At 41.5% G+C, this 21,573-nt stretch overlaps 1 protein-coding gene across 5 annotated transcripts in view; it reads left to right on the forward strand.

The window, feature by feature from the left end:
* Positions 1-831: 831 nt before the first annotated feature.
* Positions 832-21,573, forward strand: part of ASTN1 (astrotactin 1) — a 326,481-nt gene continuing 305,739 nt past the window's right edge. Inside the window, exon 1 of one of the 5 annotated variants that reach the window (XM_049715380.1) lies at positions 832-1,421. In XM_049715380.1, the coding sequence (XP_049571337.1) occupies positions 1,139-1,421 (283 nt within the window). In that variant the 5' untranslated portion in view covers positions 832-1,138. The remainder of the gene's footprint in view (positions 1,422-21,573) is intronic. The other 4 variants (XM_049715388.1, XM_049715367.1, XM_033428142.2 and 1 more) reach the window with 4 other exon arrangements.

Below are 21,573 nucleotides of genomic sequence, written 5' to 3' on the forward strand. Positions count from 1 at the left end.
TTATGTGGGTTTTTGTTGTTAATGTTGTTGTTGTTGTTATCTACCCTGCTCTACTCTTGATTGGGCTGGGATTGACTTGGCCCATGCCCAAGGATATTCTTTTATTCCTTTTCCATTTGTTAAGGTTGCTTAGAAACTTTGTTTTTCTCAAATTTTCTTCCAGCTCTGTTCTGGATTCTCTAAAACTAAAAGCTCAACATTTCTTTGAGTTAGCTCTACTTTTTCTCTCAATTATAGCATGCCCCAAATTATCTTTATATTGCTTATCATAGATAACGTTTGTAACAGAAATGAAACTGAAGAGGCAGAGAGAAATTGCAAATAAAAGTTCGGGTCTCCTGCTTAACTGTATGCAGTACACTGGCTCTGTTCTTTGTTATTCATACCATCTATGTATATCTACATACAGAATATTTCCTTTAAATATTTCTGCAAAGTTAGTGCTGAGTAATAATACACACGTGCATTTATACCAGTACACGCTTATCCAATATACAAATCCAATTTTAGTGGGTAAAGAAGACTGGGACCACCTACATCTACAAAATAACTGGGGGCGTATTTGGATCTAGAGACCCCCATCACCTGCTCTGAGGAAGCACCTCATAAGGGGTGTGCGTGTGTGTGTGTGTGTGTGTGTGTGTGTCTGTCCTCCCCAAGGCATCTGGAAGATAATGCGAGAGGGAATATTTTGCATTGCAAAAACGGTTAAAAAAAAAAAACAAAGCTGTGCAGGTAGTTTATAGCCAGGAGCGTGCTCCTGCCGAGGGATGCAAAGGAGAAAGGCGGCAGCACCTGCAGCCTACTGGGGACTGACCTGATTCCCTAGAATCTTCAGCTCCCTTCCTCTTTCCTCCGACGTCCTTCCTTCTCCTTTTCTCCACTCCCCACCTCCCCCCACCCCTCTTTTCCCTTTCCCAGATAAGCAGCTCCGGGAAACAAAGAGCGCGGGCTCTCCAGGCATCAGCGCTTAAGCCCTGCACCAGGCTAGCGGCGTCTCATTCCGAGGACCAGAGCTTTCCCGGCTCCACATCTCCTCCCCAACGTCCCCCGCCTCCCGCGCTCGCTCGCTCGCTCCCTCCCGCTCGCTGCCTCCCCCACCTTCGCGGCGCTGGGAGGAAGGCGGCCGGGGCTCAAGATGGCTTTAGCCGGGCTCTGCGTCCTGCTCTCCTGCTGCTGGGGGCCGGCGGCGGTGCTGGCCACGGCCGCGGGCGACGTGGATCCTTCCAAGGAGCTGGAGTGCAAGCTGAAGAGCATCACGGTGTCGGCGCTGCCTTTCCTGCGCGAGAACGACCTGAGTATCATGCACAGCCCCTCGGCCTCCGAGCCCAAGCTCCTCTTCTCGGTACGCAACGACTTCCCGGGAGAAATGGTCGTGGTGGACGACCTGGAGAACACGGAGCTGCCCTACTTCGTGCTGGGTGAGTCCCGGGGGAGGTCGAGGCGCTGGCCCGGCGCCCTCACCCCCCCCACACACACTCGGGCTCGCTCTCCACACCCACTCGCCGGCGACCTCCCCTCCCCCACTCCTACCTCCCTGGATCCGCCCCATTCCCAGACCATTCTCCATACCGACTTGCAGACTGGCGCCTCAAAGCTGGGCCTTCCACCTTCCCTCAGCCGCCCTGCCCCAAGGAACAGGTTGCAGGAGTCTCTCTGAAACCTTTCCCAGCCTTGACCTCCCAGCTTTCATTCAGAAGCACGTTGACAGCGCACTTCTTGGCAGTTCCCAGCTCACCTCCCAGAAGCCCTTTTCCCACTCCCAGGCCACATGCTCAGTTCTTTGCTTCACACTCCCTGGGCCATCTCCACCCACAGCATCCCCTGGGGGAGTTAGAAATAGGTATCCAGTGCCCACCTAGCCAGGTATGTGCAGGCCAGATTGCACTGGCTGAATCTCCAGTATTCACTCACTGAGAGCTCTTTTTCTGTCACCAGGTTGCTGAAACTCTCTGGCCTTCTTTCAGAACAGAAGTTTCCTACACCCCTGGTGTCCATCCTGGCAAGTCCTACCTCCATGCTTACATGTAACAGACACCTCCTTACAGACACCTCCACATCTCCAATTCCTTGGATGAACAAATCATCCAACTGTAGTCTGTTAACACTGGCATCTTTGTTCTCCAGCTCCCTTAGACAGATAGGCATTCCTGCACAAAGAATAGCCTCCCTGGCCAAGAAGCTCTTCCTTCCTTTGTTTATTTATTTGCATCTCTCTCTTGGTATCCCTATTTTAATTTCCTTAGGTCACAAAAACTCCTTCAGATACTGGAACTTCTACATCACTTCTAATCCACCCCTCTTTTTTCACTTTCAAGCTGCAAAGGTACTGTAGTCCTGCTCCAGCATCTTGCAAAGTACCACAGGTTCATGTGACCTTGTTGACCAAAATTTCCCTCACTTCTCCATGTGCAGATCCATCTCACCCTGCTGTGCACGCCTACCATGCGATCCGTTTCTTCACTGCTGCTATAAATCATTCTTATTTTGCCCAGGAGAGAATTAAAATATAACCACAAGTAAGTTTCTAGATCCAAGAAAGAAAAGTGAAAATGTCCAGGAAGCTGTTTCATCTATTGACTGCCCGACCAACTAAAGTTCACTTTGTAGGGACATGGCTTCCTGTTGGCCGTATGTAGGTTGAAACCACAAATGGAATGCTATTTCACATCCTCTTCATGCTCTTTCCTTATGAGACATAAAACATTAAGAAGTGGATGAGTAAACCCCCACTCTCCAGCCCCTGTGGAAAAACAATTTCAAAAATTGCCTGGTCCTTTGAAAAGTTGGTTCACAGTTCCTGGAGTAACAGCTCAGTAGACCCCATTAAGCCCAACCTACAGCCTTGATGGCATTATTTAGTTTTGCATTAAAAATATACTAATAACACAATAAAAACTGGGGACTGGCTGGGAATGCTGACATTGTGGATACGCTGTTGATTAAAATGTGTAATTGCTGGGTTATTTGGTGGATGTAAATTTTGTGTTCAAGTCATGCTGATGTGCAAGTACAATCTGTTCATTGTCATGTGTAAGAATGAGTATAGGGAATTATATGTTTCTAAAGAGCCTATTTTGGGCTCTACATGCAGTGTTTACTGTGCATCAAGAGGGACATGTGTGATACATGAAAAAAAAAGAAGATTGGACTAACAGGTATTCAAAATTCCAGTTCCTTTTTTGCAGAATCCCAAAGCAGGGCCTAAAGCCATGATGTGGCTACTAGGGTCCAATGTGCACAGCAAAAGCCCAGATGTTCAAGAATGGCTTTTCTGCACCTCTGTGCAAAGCTGCCCACTGCAGCACCCTGCTGGAGTTGCTATGGTAACCTCCTGCAACTTGGCATTTACACGCAGGAGCAGACACACTCTCTCATTTCAGGGCCAGATGCATTTGCTCAATGCATTGATTGTCCCCTGCCCTCCCAGTTAATGGGGTATGTTCAGAACCAGAGATGTATTGGTACCTTCCCTTTTGGCCCAGTATTCCCAGGGGGAGTAGGAGTGAATCTCAGCTTGGGTAGCGGGGCAAAGCTGGACAGAAAGAGAAAGGAGTCCAAGTTCATGGAAGTCAAGGGTGGTTGCTTTTGAAGTTAACTTTTGTTGTCCTGGATCCTGTCACTTGTGGCCAACAGTAAGGTCTGTAGTGACTTTGATTTAGAGGTTTCCCTACTCTTACCTCTAGAACCTGGTTTGCTTAATCCACCCCCTAGAGGAATTTGAATCAATCAGTCCTGGGAACTTACTGAGCATTTACTTGCTTGACATTCTTAGGTGCTTTTAGGATACAGAAGTGAAAAAAAAATAAAAGGCTTCTGCCCTCAGAGCTGTGAGTAATAACACCTGATTGCGTGGCAAGGTTGTCAAGGGCTGTAGGAATGATGTGGAGGAAGGAGATACTTGCATGGCAAGAGCAGACTCCATGGAAGATATGGGCTTGACTAGGGGCCTTGACCAAAATCAGATCCTTTTGTCTCCAGGATCAAGTCGTATACCTCAGTGAGGCAAACAAGTGTGTTCTCCTTCTGACTATAGCCTTCTGCAGCCTCTTATCTCTACAAGCCTGCCATGGCTTTCAGGACTCTTTCAAGACTTTGCACATGCTCTTCCCTCTGCCTAGAATGGTCTTCCCCACTCCTCCACTTGGCAGCCATTCATTCTTCCTTCTATACCCTGCACACATAGGCACCTCTCTGTGAAGCCTTCCCTACCCCCACCAAAGTAGTTTGAGTTCATTCATCCCTCTTCAGTGCTCTTTGCATGGATTAAAAAAAATAAACACACACACACAAATGAACAAAATCAAAGATAGGTTAGATTGGGCTTGGCCTCGGAAGGGTGAAGCCATTTGAGGTCATGGACAGGATGAGCCAAGTATGGTAGTAGGAGTGAATGTGGGGCTAGCATGCCTATGGCACAGTACAGAGATTAGCCTGGTGGTCTGAGAGTACAGAGGACTCTGCCTGGCTCTGTAGGGTGGGACATGGCTCACCACTTAAAAGCCAAGCAGGGGACGGCTGACTTGACAGAGAAAGCACTGAAGCCTGACTTGCAGAGGCTATCTCAGCCTGCAAAATTGTTGTCAATTTTGCTTGTAGGGTAACTCTGAGGGGCAGTGGAGGGAGTGGCGTTATCTCCTGTTCTCTGAAGTAGGATTTGCAGATTCTGCTGAAAGGGCCATATGTAACTTTCAGATGTGTTTTGTTTGGCTACACATAGTTTTGAATTTCAGTGTTCTTAGTCACGTCATGCCATCTCTAGATTGCCATACTGCCTATGAATATTGATTGTACTAAGGCTGAACCTCTTCTTTATGGTTCTTATCTGGTACCTCTTAGCCAGGTGATCTAAACCCCTGCTTTCAGAAGTGTTGTAAAACTTTCTATAATATGGGAAAATAACTGCAATTCCTAACTCAAGATATTTAGATACGTAGGCCTTATTACCCTCTCAGGAGAATATAAAATTTTGCTGAACTAGCCAATTAAAATTTCATACCTTAACTAAAATTTTGTGTCTCATCTTTGAAAACAGTAGGCTTTCCTGCTTTGGTGGCGTATTTGATTTTGAGACAACTGGTTAACCTGAAGTATGGCTTCTGCACTGAAGTGTGGTTTTCTGTGCTGTGAACAGAACATATTTATCCGTCTCATCATTTTTTGAAGGGGATGCTCCTCTGTTTCAGACCCAACTATTGAGCGTGTGTTAAAACTTAGTGAAGAAGGCTATATCTCCTGTGCCTTGGAGTTTAGCTTTAGCTGTCATTGATTGAAGGAGGTACACCTGAAGATAAATCAATCAGCCTGCAGAGATATAGTGAGTTCCCCCATGCAAGGTGCTATTTAAGGTGTCTGGAGCAGGCCAGTGTGGTGGTTAAAAGAACAGGCTTTGAAGACAGATCTGGTGTCAACTCCAGACTTTCCACTTATTCCAACAATGGAGAAAAGTAAGGATGGAGAGGTTAAGTAACTTACTGAGGATTACATAGCTGACGATGGATGGATCTGTAACTTGAACTCAGGTTAATATGACATTTAAGTCTTTCTCTTATTTGCTATTTCATAGGCCTTAAAAGTTTTCAAAATCTGTTATTTTTCATGGTTGAATAAAAGGAGCCCTGGCAATGGTTAGAATAGGGAAAACACACTCAGTTTGTATAAAGGAGTCCTTTTTGGTTTCTATGTAAACACCTTTTGAACATCCTTGTCCATCAAGTGATTTCTCACATACACCTTAATACAGAAGAGGGTGAACTTCACAAGGAATATTTACCTAAGTAGGTATACTTACCTAAGCAGAATTGGGGAATTCTTACTTCATTCATAGTTTCCAGGTCTGGGTAGCCATGTGTTATGGCGTGTTACGGCACTCACAGCCATGGTGAACAAAGTAGGGTATATGGGGATTAAGATAACACGTTCAGTGCTCTTTTGAGAAGGGCCCCACAGAAATGCAAACTGGGAAGCCCAGACAGCAGGTTCTTCTGTGAGATGGAGCCATCCGGAAGGCACTGTGGTTTCAGCTTCTTGACGAAGTCCGCTGAAGTTTCTATCAGGTGATCTTATGCATGGAATTCACTGTCAGAGTCCAGTGGCACTGCTTGAATAGCAGTTACTGAGCTTTTTGATTGGCTTCAAATATAACATTAGACATAGTTTTCTACTTACCATTGAGCTTGGCCTAATAGGAAGCATCCTAGTTTTTTCCCCCACATATCCCTCCATCTCCCCATTCAAGAAGAAACTTTAAAATTTGTTTCTTTTCCTTCCTTTTGCTCTTTGCTACAGTGAGCTGCCTAGGTTAACAGCAAACAAATTCATATAGAGTGGCAGCCCCATCCAAGACATGGGAGGATGGTTAGTGGCCACCTTAAGGGAGGGTCTTCAGCACTTATATAACTCCTACTAGCAGAATGTACTAATTTATAGCATTGAGAGGGTTGTTTTATACTGTTTCTCTACAGAACTGTAGATTTTACATCAAAGGAATTTTAAATGCAAGAGTGATGAATTTTACATTTCAAATGCTCTTCTAGCTGTACTGATATGGTTTTTCAAGGAAAAGTAAAATACAAGCTTAATTTCTTTATATATCTTTGGAGGCAAGATTGAGGTCTTGTTTTATAGAATATATATATATATACACACACACATATATATGTATATATATATATGTATTTTTTTCTTTCTTTGTCCCTTTTTTTTTTTTTTTTTTTTTTGCGGTACGCGGGCCTCTCACTGTTTTGGCCTCTCCCGTTGCGGAACACAGGCTCCGGACGCGCAGGCTCAGCGGCCATGGCTCACGGGCCCAGCCGCTCCGCGGCATGTGGGATCTTTCCGGACCGGGGCACGAACCCGTGTCCCCTGCATCGGCAGGCGGACTCTCAACCACTGTGCCACCAGGGAAGCCCTCAGACTTGTTCTTGATGACATTGACAGTTTTGAGGGGTACTTGTCAGGTATTTTGTAGAATGTCCCTCAATTTGGATTATTTTCTTCATTCTTTTTCTTTTTTAAATATCTTTACTGGAGTATGATTGCTTTACAATGTTGTGTTAGTTTCTGCTGTATAACAAAGTGAATCAGCTATACGTATAAATATATCCCCATATCCCCTCCCTCTTGCGTCTCCCTCCCACCCTCCCTATCCCACCCCTCTAGGTGGTCACAAAGCACCGAGCTGATCTCTTTGTGCTATGCAGCTGCTTCCCACTAGCTATCTATTTTACATTTGCTAGTGTATATATGTCAATGCTACTCTCTCACTTTGTCCCACTTACCCTTACCCAACCCTGTGTCCTCAAGTCCATTCTCTATGTCTGAGTCTTTTTTCCTGTCCTACCCCTAGGTTCTTCAGAATGATTTTTTAGATTCCATATATATGTGTTAGCATACGGTACTTGTTTTTCTCTTTGTGACTTACTTCACTCTGTATGACAGACTCTAGGTCCATCCACCTCACTAATAATAACTCAATTTCATTTCTTTTTATGGCTGAGTAATATTCCATTTGTATATATGTGCCACATCTTCTTTACCCATTTATCTCTCAGTGGACACTTAGGTTGCTTCCATGTCCTGGCTATTGTAAATAGAGCTGCAATGAACATTGTGGTATGTGATTCTTTTTGAATTATGGTTTTCTCAGGGTATATGGCCAGTAGTGGGATTGCTGGGTCATATGGTAATTCTATTATTAGTTTTTTTAGGAACCTCCATATTGTTCTCCATAGTGGCTGTATCAATTTACATTCCCACCAAAAATGCAAGAGGGTTCCCTTTTCTCCACACCCTCTGCAGCATTTATTGTTTATAGATTTATTGATGATGGCCATTCTGACCGGTGTGAGGTGATACCTCATTGTAGTTTTGATTTGCATTTCTCTAATGATTAGTGATGTTGAGCATCCTTTCATGTGTTTGTTGGCAATCTGTATATCTTCTTTGGAGAAATGTCTATTTAGGTCTTCTGCCCATTTTTGGATTGGGTTGTTTGTTTTTTTGTTATTGAGCTGCATGAGCTGTTTGTAAATTTTGGAGATTAATCCTTTGTCAGTTGCTTCATTTGCAAATATTTTCTCCCATTCTGAGGGTTGTCTTTTGGTCTTGTTTATGGTTTCCTTTGCTGTGCAAAAGACTTTTATTTTCATTAGGTCCCATTTGTTTATTTTTGTTTTTATTTCCATTTCTCTAGGAGGTGGGTCATAAAGGATCTTGCTGTGAGGTATGTCATAGAGTGTTCTACCTATGTTTTCCTCTAAGAGTTTGATAGTGTCTGGCCTTACATTTAGGTCTTTAATCCATTTTGAGTTCATTTTTGTGCATGGTGTTAGGGAGTGTTCTAATGTCATTCTTTTACATGTAGCTGTCCAGTTTTCCCAACGCCACTTATTGAAGAGGCTCTCTTTTCTCCGTTGTATACTCTTACCTCCTTATCAAAAATAAGCTGACCATATGTGCGTGGGTTTCTCTCTGTGCTTTCTATCCTGTTCCGTTGATCTATATTTCTGTTTTTGTGCCAGTACCATATTGTCTTGATTACTGTAGCTTTGTAGTACAGTCTGAAGTCCGGGAGCCTGATTCCTCCAGCTCCGTTTTTCTTTCTCAAGATTGCTTTGGCTATTTGGGGTCTTTTGTGTTTCTATACAAATTGTTAAGTTTTTTGTTCCAGTTCTGTGAAAACTGCCATTGGTAGTTTGATAGGGATTGCACTGAATCTGTAGATTGTTTTGGGTAGTAGAGTCATTTTCACAATGTTGATTCTTCCAGTCCAAGAACATGGTATATCTCTCCATCTGTCTGTATAATCTTTAATTTCTTTCATCAGTGTCTTATAGTTTTCTGCATACAGGTTATTTGTCTCCTTAGGTAAATTTATCCCTAGGTATTTTATTCTTTTTGTTGCAGTGGTAAATGGGAGTGTTTCCTTAATTTCTCTTTCAGATTTTTCATCATTAGTGTATAGGAATGCAAGAGATTTCTGTGCATTAATTTTATACCCTGCTACTGTACCAAATTCATTGATTAGCTCTAGTAATTTTCTGGTAGCATCTTTAGGATTCCCTATGTGTAGTGTCATGTCATCTGCAAACAGTGACAGCTTTCCTCCTTCTTTTCCAATTTGGATTGCTTTTATTTCTTTTTCTTCTCTGATTGCTGTGGCTAAAACTTCCAAAACTATGTTGAATAAGAGTGGTGAGAGTGGGCAACCTTGTCTTGTTCCTGATCTTAGTGGAAATGGTTTCAGTTTTTCACCACTGAGAATGATGTTGGCTGTGGGTTCTCATATATGGCCTTTATTATGTTGAGGTAGTTTCCCTCTTTGCCTACTTTCTGGAGAGTTTTTATCATAATTGGGTGTTGAATTTTGTCAGAAGCTTTTTCTACATCTCCTGAGATTATCATATGGTTTTTCTCCTTCAGTTTGTTAATATGGTGTATCACATTGATTGATTTTTGTATATTGAAGAATCCTTACACTCCTGGGATAAACCCCACTTGGTCATGGTGTATGATCCTTTTAATGTGCTGTTGGATTCTGTTTGCTAGTATTTTGTTGAGAATTTTTGCATCTATGTTCATCAGTGATATTGCCCTGTAGTTTTTTTTTTTTGTTTTCTTTTGTTTTTTTGCGGTATGCGGGCCTCTCCCATTGCGGAGCACAGGCTCCAGACGCACAGGCTCAGCGGCCATGGCTCATGGGCCCAGCTGCTCCGAGGCATGTGGGATCTTCCTGGACCGGGGCACGGACCCGCATCCCCTGCATTGGCAGGTGGACTCTCAACCAGTGCACCACCAGGGAAGCCCTGTAGTTTTCTTTTTTTGTGACATCTTCATCTCATTTTGGTATCAGGTTGATGGTGGCCTCGTAGAATGAGTTTGGGAGTGTTTCTCCCTCTGCTATATTTTCGAAGAATTTGAGAAAGATAGGTGTTAGCTCTTCTCTAAATGATGGAGTTCGCCTGTGAAGCCATCTGGTCCTGGGCTTTTGCTTTTGGAAGATTTTTCATCACAGTTTCAATTTCAGTGCTTGTGATTGGTCTGTTTATATTTTCTATTTCTTCCTGGTTCAGTCTCGGAAGGTTGTGTTTTTCTAAGCAAGTGTCCATTTCTTCCAGGTTGTCCATTTTATTGGTATATAGTTGCTTGTAATAATCTCGCATGATCCTTTGTATTTCTGCAGTGTCAGTTGTTACTTCTCCTTTTTCATTTCTAATTCTGTTGATCTGAATATTCTCCCTTTTCTTCTTGATGAGTCTGGCTAATGGTTTATCAATTTTGTTTATCTTCTCAAAGAACCAGCTTTTAGTTTTATTGGCCTTTGCTATTGTTTTCTTCATTTCTTTTTCACTGACCTCTGATCTGATATTTATGCTTTCCTTCTGCTAACTTTGGGTTTTTTTGTTCTTCTTTCTCTAATTGCTTTAGGTGTAAGCTTAGGTTGTTTATGTGAGATTTTCCTTGTTTCTTGAGGTAGGATTGTATTGCTCTAAACTTCCCTCTTAGAACTGCTTTGGCTGCATCCCATATGTTTTTGGCCAACGTGTTTCTTTGCCGTTTTTTTCTAGGTATTTTTTGATTTCCTCTTTGATTTTTTCAGTGACCTCTTGGTTATTTAGTAGCATATTGTTTAGCCTCCTTTTGTTTGTATTTTTTACAGTTTTCTTCCTGTAATTAATGTCTCGTCTCATAGTGTTGTGGTTAGAAAAGTTACTTGATATGATATCAATTTTCCTAAATTTACGAAGGCTTGATTTGTGATCCAAGATATGATATATCTTGGAGAATGTTGCATGAGCACTTGAGCAGATAGTGTATTCTGTTGTTTTTAATATTTTTGTGTTACTGTCAATTTCCCCTTTTATGGCTTTTAACATTTGCCTTTCTTATTGAGGTGCTCCTCTGTTGGGTGCGCAAGTATTTACAATTGTTATATCTTCTTTTTGGATTGATCCCTTGATCATTATGTAGTGTCCTTCTTTGTATCTTGTAATAGTCTTTATTTTAAAGTTGATTTTGTCTAATATGAGAATTGCTACTACAGCTCTCTTTTGATATTCATTTGCATGGAATATCTTTTTTCCATCCCCTCACTTTCAGTCCGTATGTGTCCCTAGGTCTGAAGTGGGTCTCTTGTAGACAGCATATATACGGGTCTTCTTTTTGTGTCCATTCAGCCAGTGTATGACTTTTGGTTGGAGCATTTAATCCATTTACATTTAAGGTAATTGTCAATATTTATGTTCCTATTACCATTTTCTTAATTGTTTTGGGTTTGTATTGTAGGTCTTTTCCTTCTCTTGTGTTTCCTTCCTAGAGAAGTTCCTTTAGCATTTGTTGTAAAGCTGGTTTGATGGTGCTCAATTCTCTCAGTTTTTGGTTGTCTGTAAGGGTTTTAATTTCTCTGTCAAATCTGAATGAGATCCTTGCTGGGGATAGTCATCTTGGTTGTAAGTTTTTCCCTTTCATCACTTTAAATATGTCCTGCCACTCCCTTGTGGCTTGCAGAGTTTCTGCTGAAAGGTCAGCTGTTAACCTTATGGGGATCCCCTTGTATATTATCTGTTGCTTTTCCCTTGCTGCTTTTAGTATTTTTTCTTTGTATTTAATTTTTGATAGTTTGATTAATATGTGTCTTGGCGTGTTTCTCCTTCGATTTATCCTGTATGGGACTCTCTGCACTTCCTGGACTTGATTGACTGTTTCCTTTCCCATATTAGGGAATTTTTCAACTATAATCTCTTCAAATATTTTCAGACCCTTTCTTTTTCTCTTCTTCTTCTGGGACTCTTATAATTCGAATGTTGGTATGTTTAATGTTGTCTCAGAGGTCTCTGAGAGTTTCCTCAATTCTTTTCATTCTTTTTTCTTTATTCTGCTCTGTGGTAATTATTTCCACTATTTTGTCTTCCAGATCACTTATCCGTTCTTCTGCCTCAGTTATTCTGCTATTGATTCCTTCTAGAGAATTTTTTATTTCATTTATTGTGTTGTTCATCATTGTTTGTTTGCTCTTTTCTTCTAGGTCCTTGTTACACGTTCCTTGTATTTTCTCCATTCTAGTTCCATGATTTTGGATCATTTTTACTCTCATTACTCTGAATTCTTTTTCAGGTAGACTGCCTATTTCCTCTACATTTGTTTGGCCTGGTGGGTTTTTACCTTGCTCCTTCATCTGCTGCATATTTCTCTGTCTTCTCATTTTGCTTAACTGACTGTGTTTGCGGTCTCCTTTTTGCAGGTTGCAGGTTTGTAGTTCCCGTTGTTTTTGGTGTCTGCCCGTAGTGGGTAAGGTTGGTTCAGTGGGTTATGTAGGCTTCCTCATTGAGGGGAACACTGGTGCCTGTGTTCTGATGGATGAGGCTGGATCTTGTCTTTCTGGTGGTCAGGACTCTGTCTGGTGGTGTGTTTTTGGGTGTCTGTGAACTTATGATTGTAGGCTGCATCTCTACTAATGGGTGGGGTTGTGTTCCTGTCTTGCGAGGTGTTCCGCATGAGGCATGCAGCGCTGGAGCTTTTTGGCCGTTGGGTGGAGGTGGGTCTTTGCGTTGAGACGGACATTTCTGGGAGAGCTCTCGCTGATTGATGTTACATGGGGCCGGGAGGTCCTTGGTGTTCCAATATCCTGAACTTGGCTCTCCCACCTCAGATGCTTAGGCCTGACAAAAGGCCAGAGCACCAAGACCCTGTCAGCCATACATCGCAGAAGAAAAGGGTGAAAATAAGAAGGAAAAAAAATTAAAGAAATAATAAATAAAAAAATTAAATTATTAACATAAAAAATACTTAAAAAAAAGAGCAACCAAATCAATAAACAAATCCACCAATGATAAGAAGCCCTAAGAACTAAACTAAGATAAACATAAAAATCCGAAACAAATTAGTAGCATTCGGCAAACCCCAAGTCTACAGTTGCTCCCAAAGTCCACCGCCTCAATTTCGGGACGATATATTGTCTATTCAGGTATTCCAAGACGCAGTGTACATCAAGTTGATTGTGGGGATTTAATCCGCTGCTCCTGAGTCTGCAGGGAGAAATTTCCCTTTCTCTTCTTTGTTCGCACAGCTCCTGGGGTTCAGCTTTGGGTTTGGCCCCACCTCTGCATGTAGGTCGCCCTCAGGCGTCTTTTCCCCACTCAGACGAGAGGGGGTTCAAGCAGTGGCTGTTTAGGGGTCTCTTGTTCCCTCAGGTCGTGGGGCGGGAGGGCTACTGTAGTCATAACTGGAATGCGGGGTGAGCCTGTGGTGGCAGAGGTTGGCGTGACGTTGCAACTGCCTGAGGCATGCTCTGTGTTCTCCCAGGGAAGTTGTCCCTGGATCACGGGCCCCTGGCAGTGGCGGGCTGCACAGGCTCCTGGAGAGGGGCAGGGGTGTGTGGATAGTGACCTGTGCTCGCACACAGGATTCTTGGTGGCTGCAGCAGCGTTAGATTTTCATGCCTGTTATTGGGGTCCGTGCTGATAGCTGTGCAGCAGCGTTAGATTTTCATGCACTTCTCTGGGGTCCGTGCTGAGACGGGCTCATGCCCGTCTCTGGAGCTCGTTTAGGCAGTGCTCTGCTTTCTGTGGGCAGACGGGGAAGGAATCCCCTCTCCTCACGTACCCCAAAACAATGGTCTGTTGCCTCTTCGGCAAGTCCAGACTTTTTCCCGGACTCCCTCCTGATTAGCTGTGGCACACTAGCACCCTCAGGCTGTCTTCACACAGTGAACCCCAGTCCTCTCCCTGGGATCTGACCTCCGAAGCCCACGCCTCATTTCCCAGCCCCCACCTGCCCCAGTGGGTGAGCAGACAAGTGTCTCAGGCTGGTGAGTGCTGGTCGGTACCGATCCTCTGTGCGGGAAGCTCTCCGTCTTGCCCTCTGCAGCCCTGTTGCTGTGTTCTCCTCCGTAGCTCCGAAGCTTCCCCCCCTCCACCCCCCCATCTCCGCCAGTGAAGGGACTTCCTAGTGAGTGGAACCTTTTCCTCCTTCACAGCTCCCACCTAGAGGTGCAAGTCCCATCCCTATTCTTTTGTTTCTCTTTTTTCTTTTTGCCCTACCCCGGTACATGGGTATTTTCTTGCCTTTGGGGAAGTCTGAGGTCTTCTGCCAGCGTTCAGTAGGTCTTCTGTAGGAGTTGTTCCACTTGTAGATGTGTCTTTGATGTATTTGTGGGGAGGAAATTTATCTGCACGTCTTAATCCTCTGCCATCTTGAAGGTCCCCCTTCCATTCATTTTCTTAGATACTTAGTTACTTTGTAAAGATAGTTACTTAGGTCAGCATCTTTACCGCCTCACCCCGCAGTGAAGTTGCTTCATGTATTGAATATACAGTTAGTGTTTTGTCACTTTCTGCATTCCATCCTGGAATCACCCAACCTCCTAAATGTTTTCTTTTCTCTTAGTTTGTAAACTTCAATGTTGGCTCTTTGGGCTCTAAAGTTTTATGGGTTTTTAACAAATATACACTGTCATATATCCAAAATCATATTATCATACAAAATAGTTTTACTGCCCTACAAAATTCTTCACTCTTTGCCTATGCCTATTCAACCCTTTCTTCATTACTCCAAACTCTGGCAACCGCTGAGCTTTTACTCTCACTATTGTTTTGCCTCTTCCAGAATGTCATGTAGTTGGAATTACACAGTATGTGGCCTTTTCAGACTTGCCGCATTCACTTAGCATTATGCATTTAAGATTCATTCACATGTTTTTTTATGGCTTGTCAGCTCATTTGTTTTAGTGCTGAATAATATTATATGGTGTGGATGTACCACAGTTTGTTTATCCATTCACCTGTTGAAAGACATATTGGTTGCTTCCAGTTTTTAACAATTAAGAATAATAGTGCTATAAATATTAGCATATGTCTTTTTTGTGTGCTGGCTTTTTTGTTTTGTTTTGTTTTTGGAATCTCAATGGAGAGGTTTGAGTTAATCATACACCTGAATCCAAAATATATTTTATCATAGGTCTGTGAAAGCCTTCCTCCTTCCAGTGGCTCACTTGTTCGTTTGTTTCTCTTTATCCTTACCTCCAATTTCCAGCTGCCCTTCCTCACAGGCCAACACTCTAATTTTTTCAATATGTATCTTTTTTTAAACATGTTCTTGTGAAATGTGGATAGTTTTTTGTGTGCTCATGTTATTGTTACTTTAACTAAATGGTGATGTGATATAATGACATTCTGACTCTTACTGTTTTCACCCAGCACTCTATTTTAAGATCCACTCATGTTACTATGTGTGAATATAACCCGACACTGTACTGTTCAATTAAATTTCTGCAGTAATGATAATGTCCTATATTTGCCTTATTCAGTATGGTAGTCCCTACCCACATGTGGCTCTTCTGCACTTGAAATTTTGCTAGTGCTTCTAAGGAACCAAATTTTTTCTTAAAAAAAATTAAGTAATTAATGTTGAAATAACCTCGTGTGGCTAGTGGTTATGATGTTGAAAGTGCATATATAGGACATTTCCACCATTGCAGAAAGGATGACTGGACAGAGAAGGTCTAGCATTCCATGCTGGGCATCTCCCCCATTTTACCAATCCATTCAGTGATGTATGCCTAGATTGCCTCCAGCTCCACATCCCTATAAATAATGCTGCAATAACCATTTTTATACATATTTCCTCAAGGATCATTTTGAAAGTTTCTCTGGGATATACAGCAGGAGTAGAATTGCTGGTTCATAAAGATTATGTACACTTAATTTGACTAAGTACCATCAGATTGTGCTCAGAATGGCTGCCCCGGTGTACACTCTCATCAGTGGTATTCGAGAGTTCCTGTATCCCCATTGTCCGGTGTTCTCATTTTTGTCAATCCACTACGTGTAAAGTGATAACTCATTGTGTGATTTCACTCTGCATTTTTAGCAGCACTTTAAAATACTAAGGCACTTATCCCCTTGATTGTAATATGAATGATGAAGAATTTGTTTTCCTCAGATGGATGTATGTCTCTTGATTTCACCTGTATTTTTGTTTAGTTGGTTGGTAGGTTGGTTGGCTGGTTGGTTTTCCAGAAGCTTTTAGATTTTATGTGTTTTAATTATTAATTATTTATTTTTGGCTTCTACACCTTAAGTCTTAGGGGAAGTTCTTCCTCACTTTAGGGAAGTTTTTCCTCACTTTAGGATTATAAAAGGATTTATTACTTTCTGTTCTCATACTCTAGTGGTTTCATTTGTTGCATTTAAATATTTTGAACTTATTCTGGTGTACACTATGAGATATAACACCGTATCCAGATGTACTGTATGAAGTGCCGACTTTAGCTCCTCAGATAGTTACTCAGATGTCTCAGTGTCATTTATTAAGTAGTTTGTGCCTTCCCCTCAGACTTGAGGCATCACCTTTGTCTTATAGTAAATTCTTTAGTATATTTAAGTTTATCTGAACTTCTGTTCTATTACTACGTATAGCTATTCATGTGCCTACCGTATTGTTTTAATTATTGAAGCTCTGTAGATGTTTCAATATTTGGTAGGAGTAGTCACTTTTGCTACTATTCTTTTTCAGAATTCTCCTAAGCATTCTTCTTCTTCTTTTTTTTAATATAAACTTTCAAAGAAGCTTGTCTAGTTCTAAATAAATAAATAAATATATATATATACACACACACACACACATATATATGTATATACATATAAAACATCAAGAAAAACAAACACTAGTAATTTTTTGGCTTGAAATCCCATTAAATTAACTAAGGGGGAATTAATTAAATCCTTATAATGTTAAGTTTTTCTATTTAAGAACTTAGTATGTCTGTATTTATTCAAGTCTTCTAGTCTGTACTTTCATAGAGTTTTAAAGGCTTTTTGCCCCCTCATCTAGTTCTTGCGCATCTCTTATTAGATTTCCTTCTAGGTATTTTATCATTTTGTGGTTTTGTAAAAGGAGTATTTTCTTTATATATATTCTCCACAATTATGTTTATATATATGAAACCTACTGATGTTTGTGTTAATTTCAACCCCCATTACCTTACTGAATCTCTAGCCATAGTAGGGTATCAGTTGCTTCTCCTGAAATTTTAGACATATTATATGCAAATACGGGTAATTTTATATCCTTCCTTTAAGTTTTTTACCTCTAATTTCATTCTCACTGGTACTGGTTCTGGTACTAATTCCATTATAAGGGCAAAGAAGAATGTGAATTCACATTCGATAATGTGAATTCGTCTCTCTTCCTAACTTTAATGGCACATAACACTGCTGTCTTACAATTATGATAATGGCTTTTGGGTTAAGGTAAATAAAAATTACCATGTTAAGAAAGAATTGAGTGTTTTTTCCCTATCAAAAATGATTTTTAAAAAATTAAAAATATTTTTTTCATATCTATAGAGATAATCATATGATTTTTCTCCTTAGATTTATTAAAAGGATAAATGGTATAAATAGACTTTCTAATGCTGAACCATCTTTGCATTCCTGAAACAACTCGTATATGGTAAATGATAAATTATGCCTTTAATATGCTGTTGGATTCTGTTTGCTAATATTTTATTATGGATATTTTGCATCAATATTCCTAAGTGAGATTAGTCATAGATTTTCTTTTTTTGTGTGTGTAATCTTTGTCAGAATTTGTCACCTATTTTACATTTGATATATTTACATTTTTTCATAAAAATAATTGTCAAGTTTCCCCTCTTTGTTTGCTCTAGCACAATTTAGATAGCACTGCAATTATCTGTAGAGTTTGTAATCTTTTTTTTTTTTTAATTTATTGATTTATGTTTGGCTGTGTTGGGTCTTCGTTTCTGTGCGAGGGCTTTCTCTAGCTGTGGCAAGCGGGGGGCCACTCTTCATCCCAGTGCGCGGCCCTCTCACTGTCGCGGCCTCTCTTGTTGCGGAGCACAGGCTCCAGATGCGCAGGCTCAGTAGTTGTGGCTCACGGGCCCAGTTGCTCCGCGGCATGTGGGATCTTCCCAGACCAGAGCTCGAACCCGTGTCCCCTGCATTGGCAGGCGGATTCTCAACCACTGTACCACCAGGGAAGCCCAGAGTTTGTAATCTTAACCACTGTACCATACAGTATGGTGAGTGTAATGACTGAATCAAGAACTGATTACTTTGTTGGTAAATAATGAACAACTAACTAAGTCAGACAGAATAATAGGGAATTCCTTCCAAAGACAATGGTGTAAGTTGAGATTCAAAGGATGGTGGGATTTAGTCTGCTAAATCAGGGGTTCTAAGTTTGGAAAAGAAATTATGACCTCTAGCCTAAGGAAACAGGAAGTAGAAAATGTAAAAACCAAAATGGGTGAAAGGATGTGCAGTATAGTTATATTTAAGTGTCACGTTTGGCACTCATGTCAAAGTTGGCAACCTTTGGTTGAAGGGGCATGAAGCTGAGTATGTAAACCGAAGAAACATCCAGTGAATTCTTTTACTCTTGCCAGTTCCTAGGTAGTTTTTATAATTCTAAGTAGTGAGGGGAATACTCACAGGGAATCCACCATACTATATAGCTCCATGAGGCACTGTTCCCATTGAAATCTGTGTACACATAGCATCACCTAGAGTTGTGCAGTGAAAGTGTGTGTACTTTTAATGGCCTTGACTGATGACTTCAGATTGTCCTGTCCTCCTCTAGGTATCTACTTTTCCTCCAAATATGAATTCTGAGAATTAAAATTCTCTCTCAAAAAAAAAAAAAAAAATTCTCTCTCACTCATTTTTCCCCATCATAATCTCATCCTGTGCCTTGGCCTTATTCTCCTTCCCATGTCCCTTCTCCGTTCCTTTCTAGCGTTCTCTGGCTGGCTCTTTTCAGTCTAGCACTAATCATCGATATAACCTGAAAAGGTGCAATGGCAAAGAGTGGCTACTTTATTGAAAAGTATCCTTCTGGACACTTTCTCAGAATGTTCCCCAGTGTGTGGGAGGAGTGGCCATTTCCTATTTTCTTCACTGATGCTTCTATATCAAGTGTTCTTAGCCTTAGGACCATGTATGGGCTCCAGAGTCTATTGTGTATAAACGTTATGTGTAAGTGCAGTTTCTTAGAAAGTGAGTCCATAGCTTAAATCAGATTTTAAAGGGGGTACTATAAGTAGGAAAGGGGTTAACCTTCTGGAACAAAGATACCTTAATAAGATGACTTAAAGAAGAAAAGTTTACTCTCAGATGATGACAGCTCCAAGGTGAGTGGTTAAGTTTGGAAGGGCAGCTGCACTCCCTGCAGCAGTTCATAAATCCAGAATCCTTTCATCTTGTTGTTCTGCCAATCTCCAAGTCTTTATCTTGTGCCACACATGAAAGCAGGCTCACCAGCATGTGTGTTTTAGCTCAAACGAAGGAGAAGGGCAGAAGTCCTGGGTAACAATTTTCATAGTTTTTTTTTTTAATTTAAGCAAATGAAGCAAAAATTGTACATATCCTGTCTACTCCCATGTCATTGTTTACATGGGCCAAATCTTGGCAAATGATGCTGGGAAATACATCCTTAGCTGGGTGGCCATGTGCTCAAGTTAAATGAGAGAGAGAGACAGACAGAGGGAGAGAGAGAAGAAGAAGGAGTAGGAGGGGGAAGGGAAGGAGGAGGAGCAGGGGTGGGGAAGGAGGGCAAGGTAAGGCAAAGATTTTGGGGGACATTAGCAGTCTTTGTCACAAGGATCTCAAAGTTAAGAACCACCCTTTTAGACCATACAATTCTACTCTCCTTTCAGGAAACACCTCCTTTTTTTTTTTTTTTTAAATTATTAATTAATTTATTTTTGCTGTGTTGGGTCTTCGTTTCTGTGCGAGGGCTTTCTCTAGTTGCGGTGAGCGGGGCCCACTCTTCATCGCGGTGTGCGGGCCTCTCACTATCGTGGCCTCTCTTGTTGCGGAGCACAAGCTCCAGACGCGCAGGCTCAGTAGTTGTGGCTCACGGGCCTAGTTGCTCCGCGGCATGTGGGATCTTCCCAGACCAGGGCTCGAACCCGTGTCCCCTGCATTAGCAGGCAGACTCTCAACCACTGCGCCACCAGGGAAGCCCCAACACCTCCTTTTTGGAAGTACACATCTTCAGGTTCATCACCTTCTGCCCCTCCTAGTTGTCTCCATGTATCAGCTTCCAGGCCTTTCACTATTGAGCTTGGCACTGCCCCTCTGGTTTTGCTCTCTTTACCCAAGGCCATATCATTAACCATGTAGACCTGGTTCAACATACCTGTTCTTAAAGGACAAGCTAGTAAATATTTTAGGCTTTTCAGGCCATGTCATCTCCATTGCAACTACTCAAATATATCTTGGTAGCAGAAAAGCAGCCATAGACAATATGTAAATAAGTGGATATGGCTGTGTTCCATTAAAACTTTATTTTTAAAAATAGGCAAGTGGCCCACAGACCACAGTTTGTCAACCCCTGATGTAGACACTGCATTCAATTTCCTACTTTATAATTCCTCGACTCCTATAACTCCATTGACCAACAAAACTCCACTTTATTCACCCATAACTTTGGTCACAACCCCTCATCCCCAGAACTCTCCAACTCTGAAACTGGGCCTAGTCAGACCACAAATTCTTCTTTCCAGCTCTCATGCTCTCCTGTTCCCTCTGACTGATCTTTGGTCCTTTGAAATTCACCATTTCATTGATCTTTTTATTTCCCCCATGTCTATTAGAATGTTTCTGGCATCTCCTCCTTTTCCTGAAGTACCTTTTGATCAGAATCCTCAGTTTCATTGCTTCCTGTCATTATACAGCATCTACCAGTTGAATGTCCAGATGTTCCCCTAAATCCACATGCTTTACTTGTATCCACAGACTGAGTGCTGAGATCTGTGTATAAATATTCCCTTTTGCATGGATTTGAGGTACTATAAATATCTAGGTTCTAATCTCAGTTTGGTCCTAAACATTGCTTATTAATTTTTATTGTCCTTGATAAACCTCTCTTTTCATTGCCCTCAGTGACCATCTCAAACCTTTAATAAGACAATTAAGCTCCCAACTTAATAGCTACATCTTTACACTTAGCATAAGACCTTGCTGCATAATTTTACCTAAAATATTGAGATTATCAAGCATACTTTCTATACACCCCAACTCTCAAATTTGTAGACCCACTTCCATACTCCTTCTTACCTTCTCATCTCCAACTTCCAGTATTTTTTGAGTAGCTGCTAAGTACCAGTCATGATACTAGGCTCTCAGGATGCAATGAGAAATAAAAAGACGCAATCCTGTCTTTATAGAACCAAGAATTCTTTCTCTTCTGGGGCCTCACTGTCTTTTTCATTCCTCTTTTGTAGAGCTTTACCTTTTTCTCCCTCTTTTTCCTAGATCTTTCCCACCAGCCTATCAATATATTCATGTTTCTCCTATCTTAAAAAAACCATCCACTTACTTGTATACCCTCTTAGTGATTACCTTATCAGTCTCTCCCTGATCACAATGGCTTTTGGCTTCCTGTCTGCTTCTTTGCATTGAAGTCGCCGTTGACCCCTTAATGTTAAATCCAAGGAATACTCTTCTATCCTTATCTTAATGGTGCACTGTTTCATTTGTCACTGCTGATCTTCACTGAATTCATCTCCTCCTTTTCTTGGGTATTGTACAAACTCTTTAGAGGTAG

The sequence above is a fragment of the Orcinus orca genome, chromosome 1 (genome assembly GCF_937001465.1).
Source record: "Orcinus orca chromosome 1, mOrcOrc1.1, whole genome shotgun sequence".
NCBI lineage: Eukaryota > Metazoa > Chordata > Mammalia > Artiodactyla > Delphinidae > Orcinus > Orcinus orca.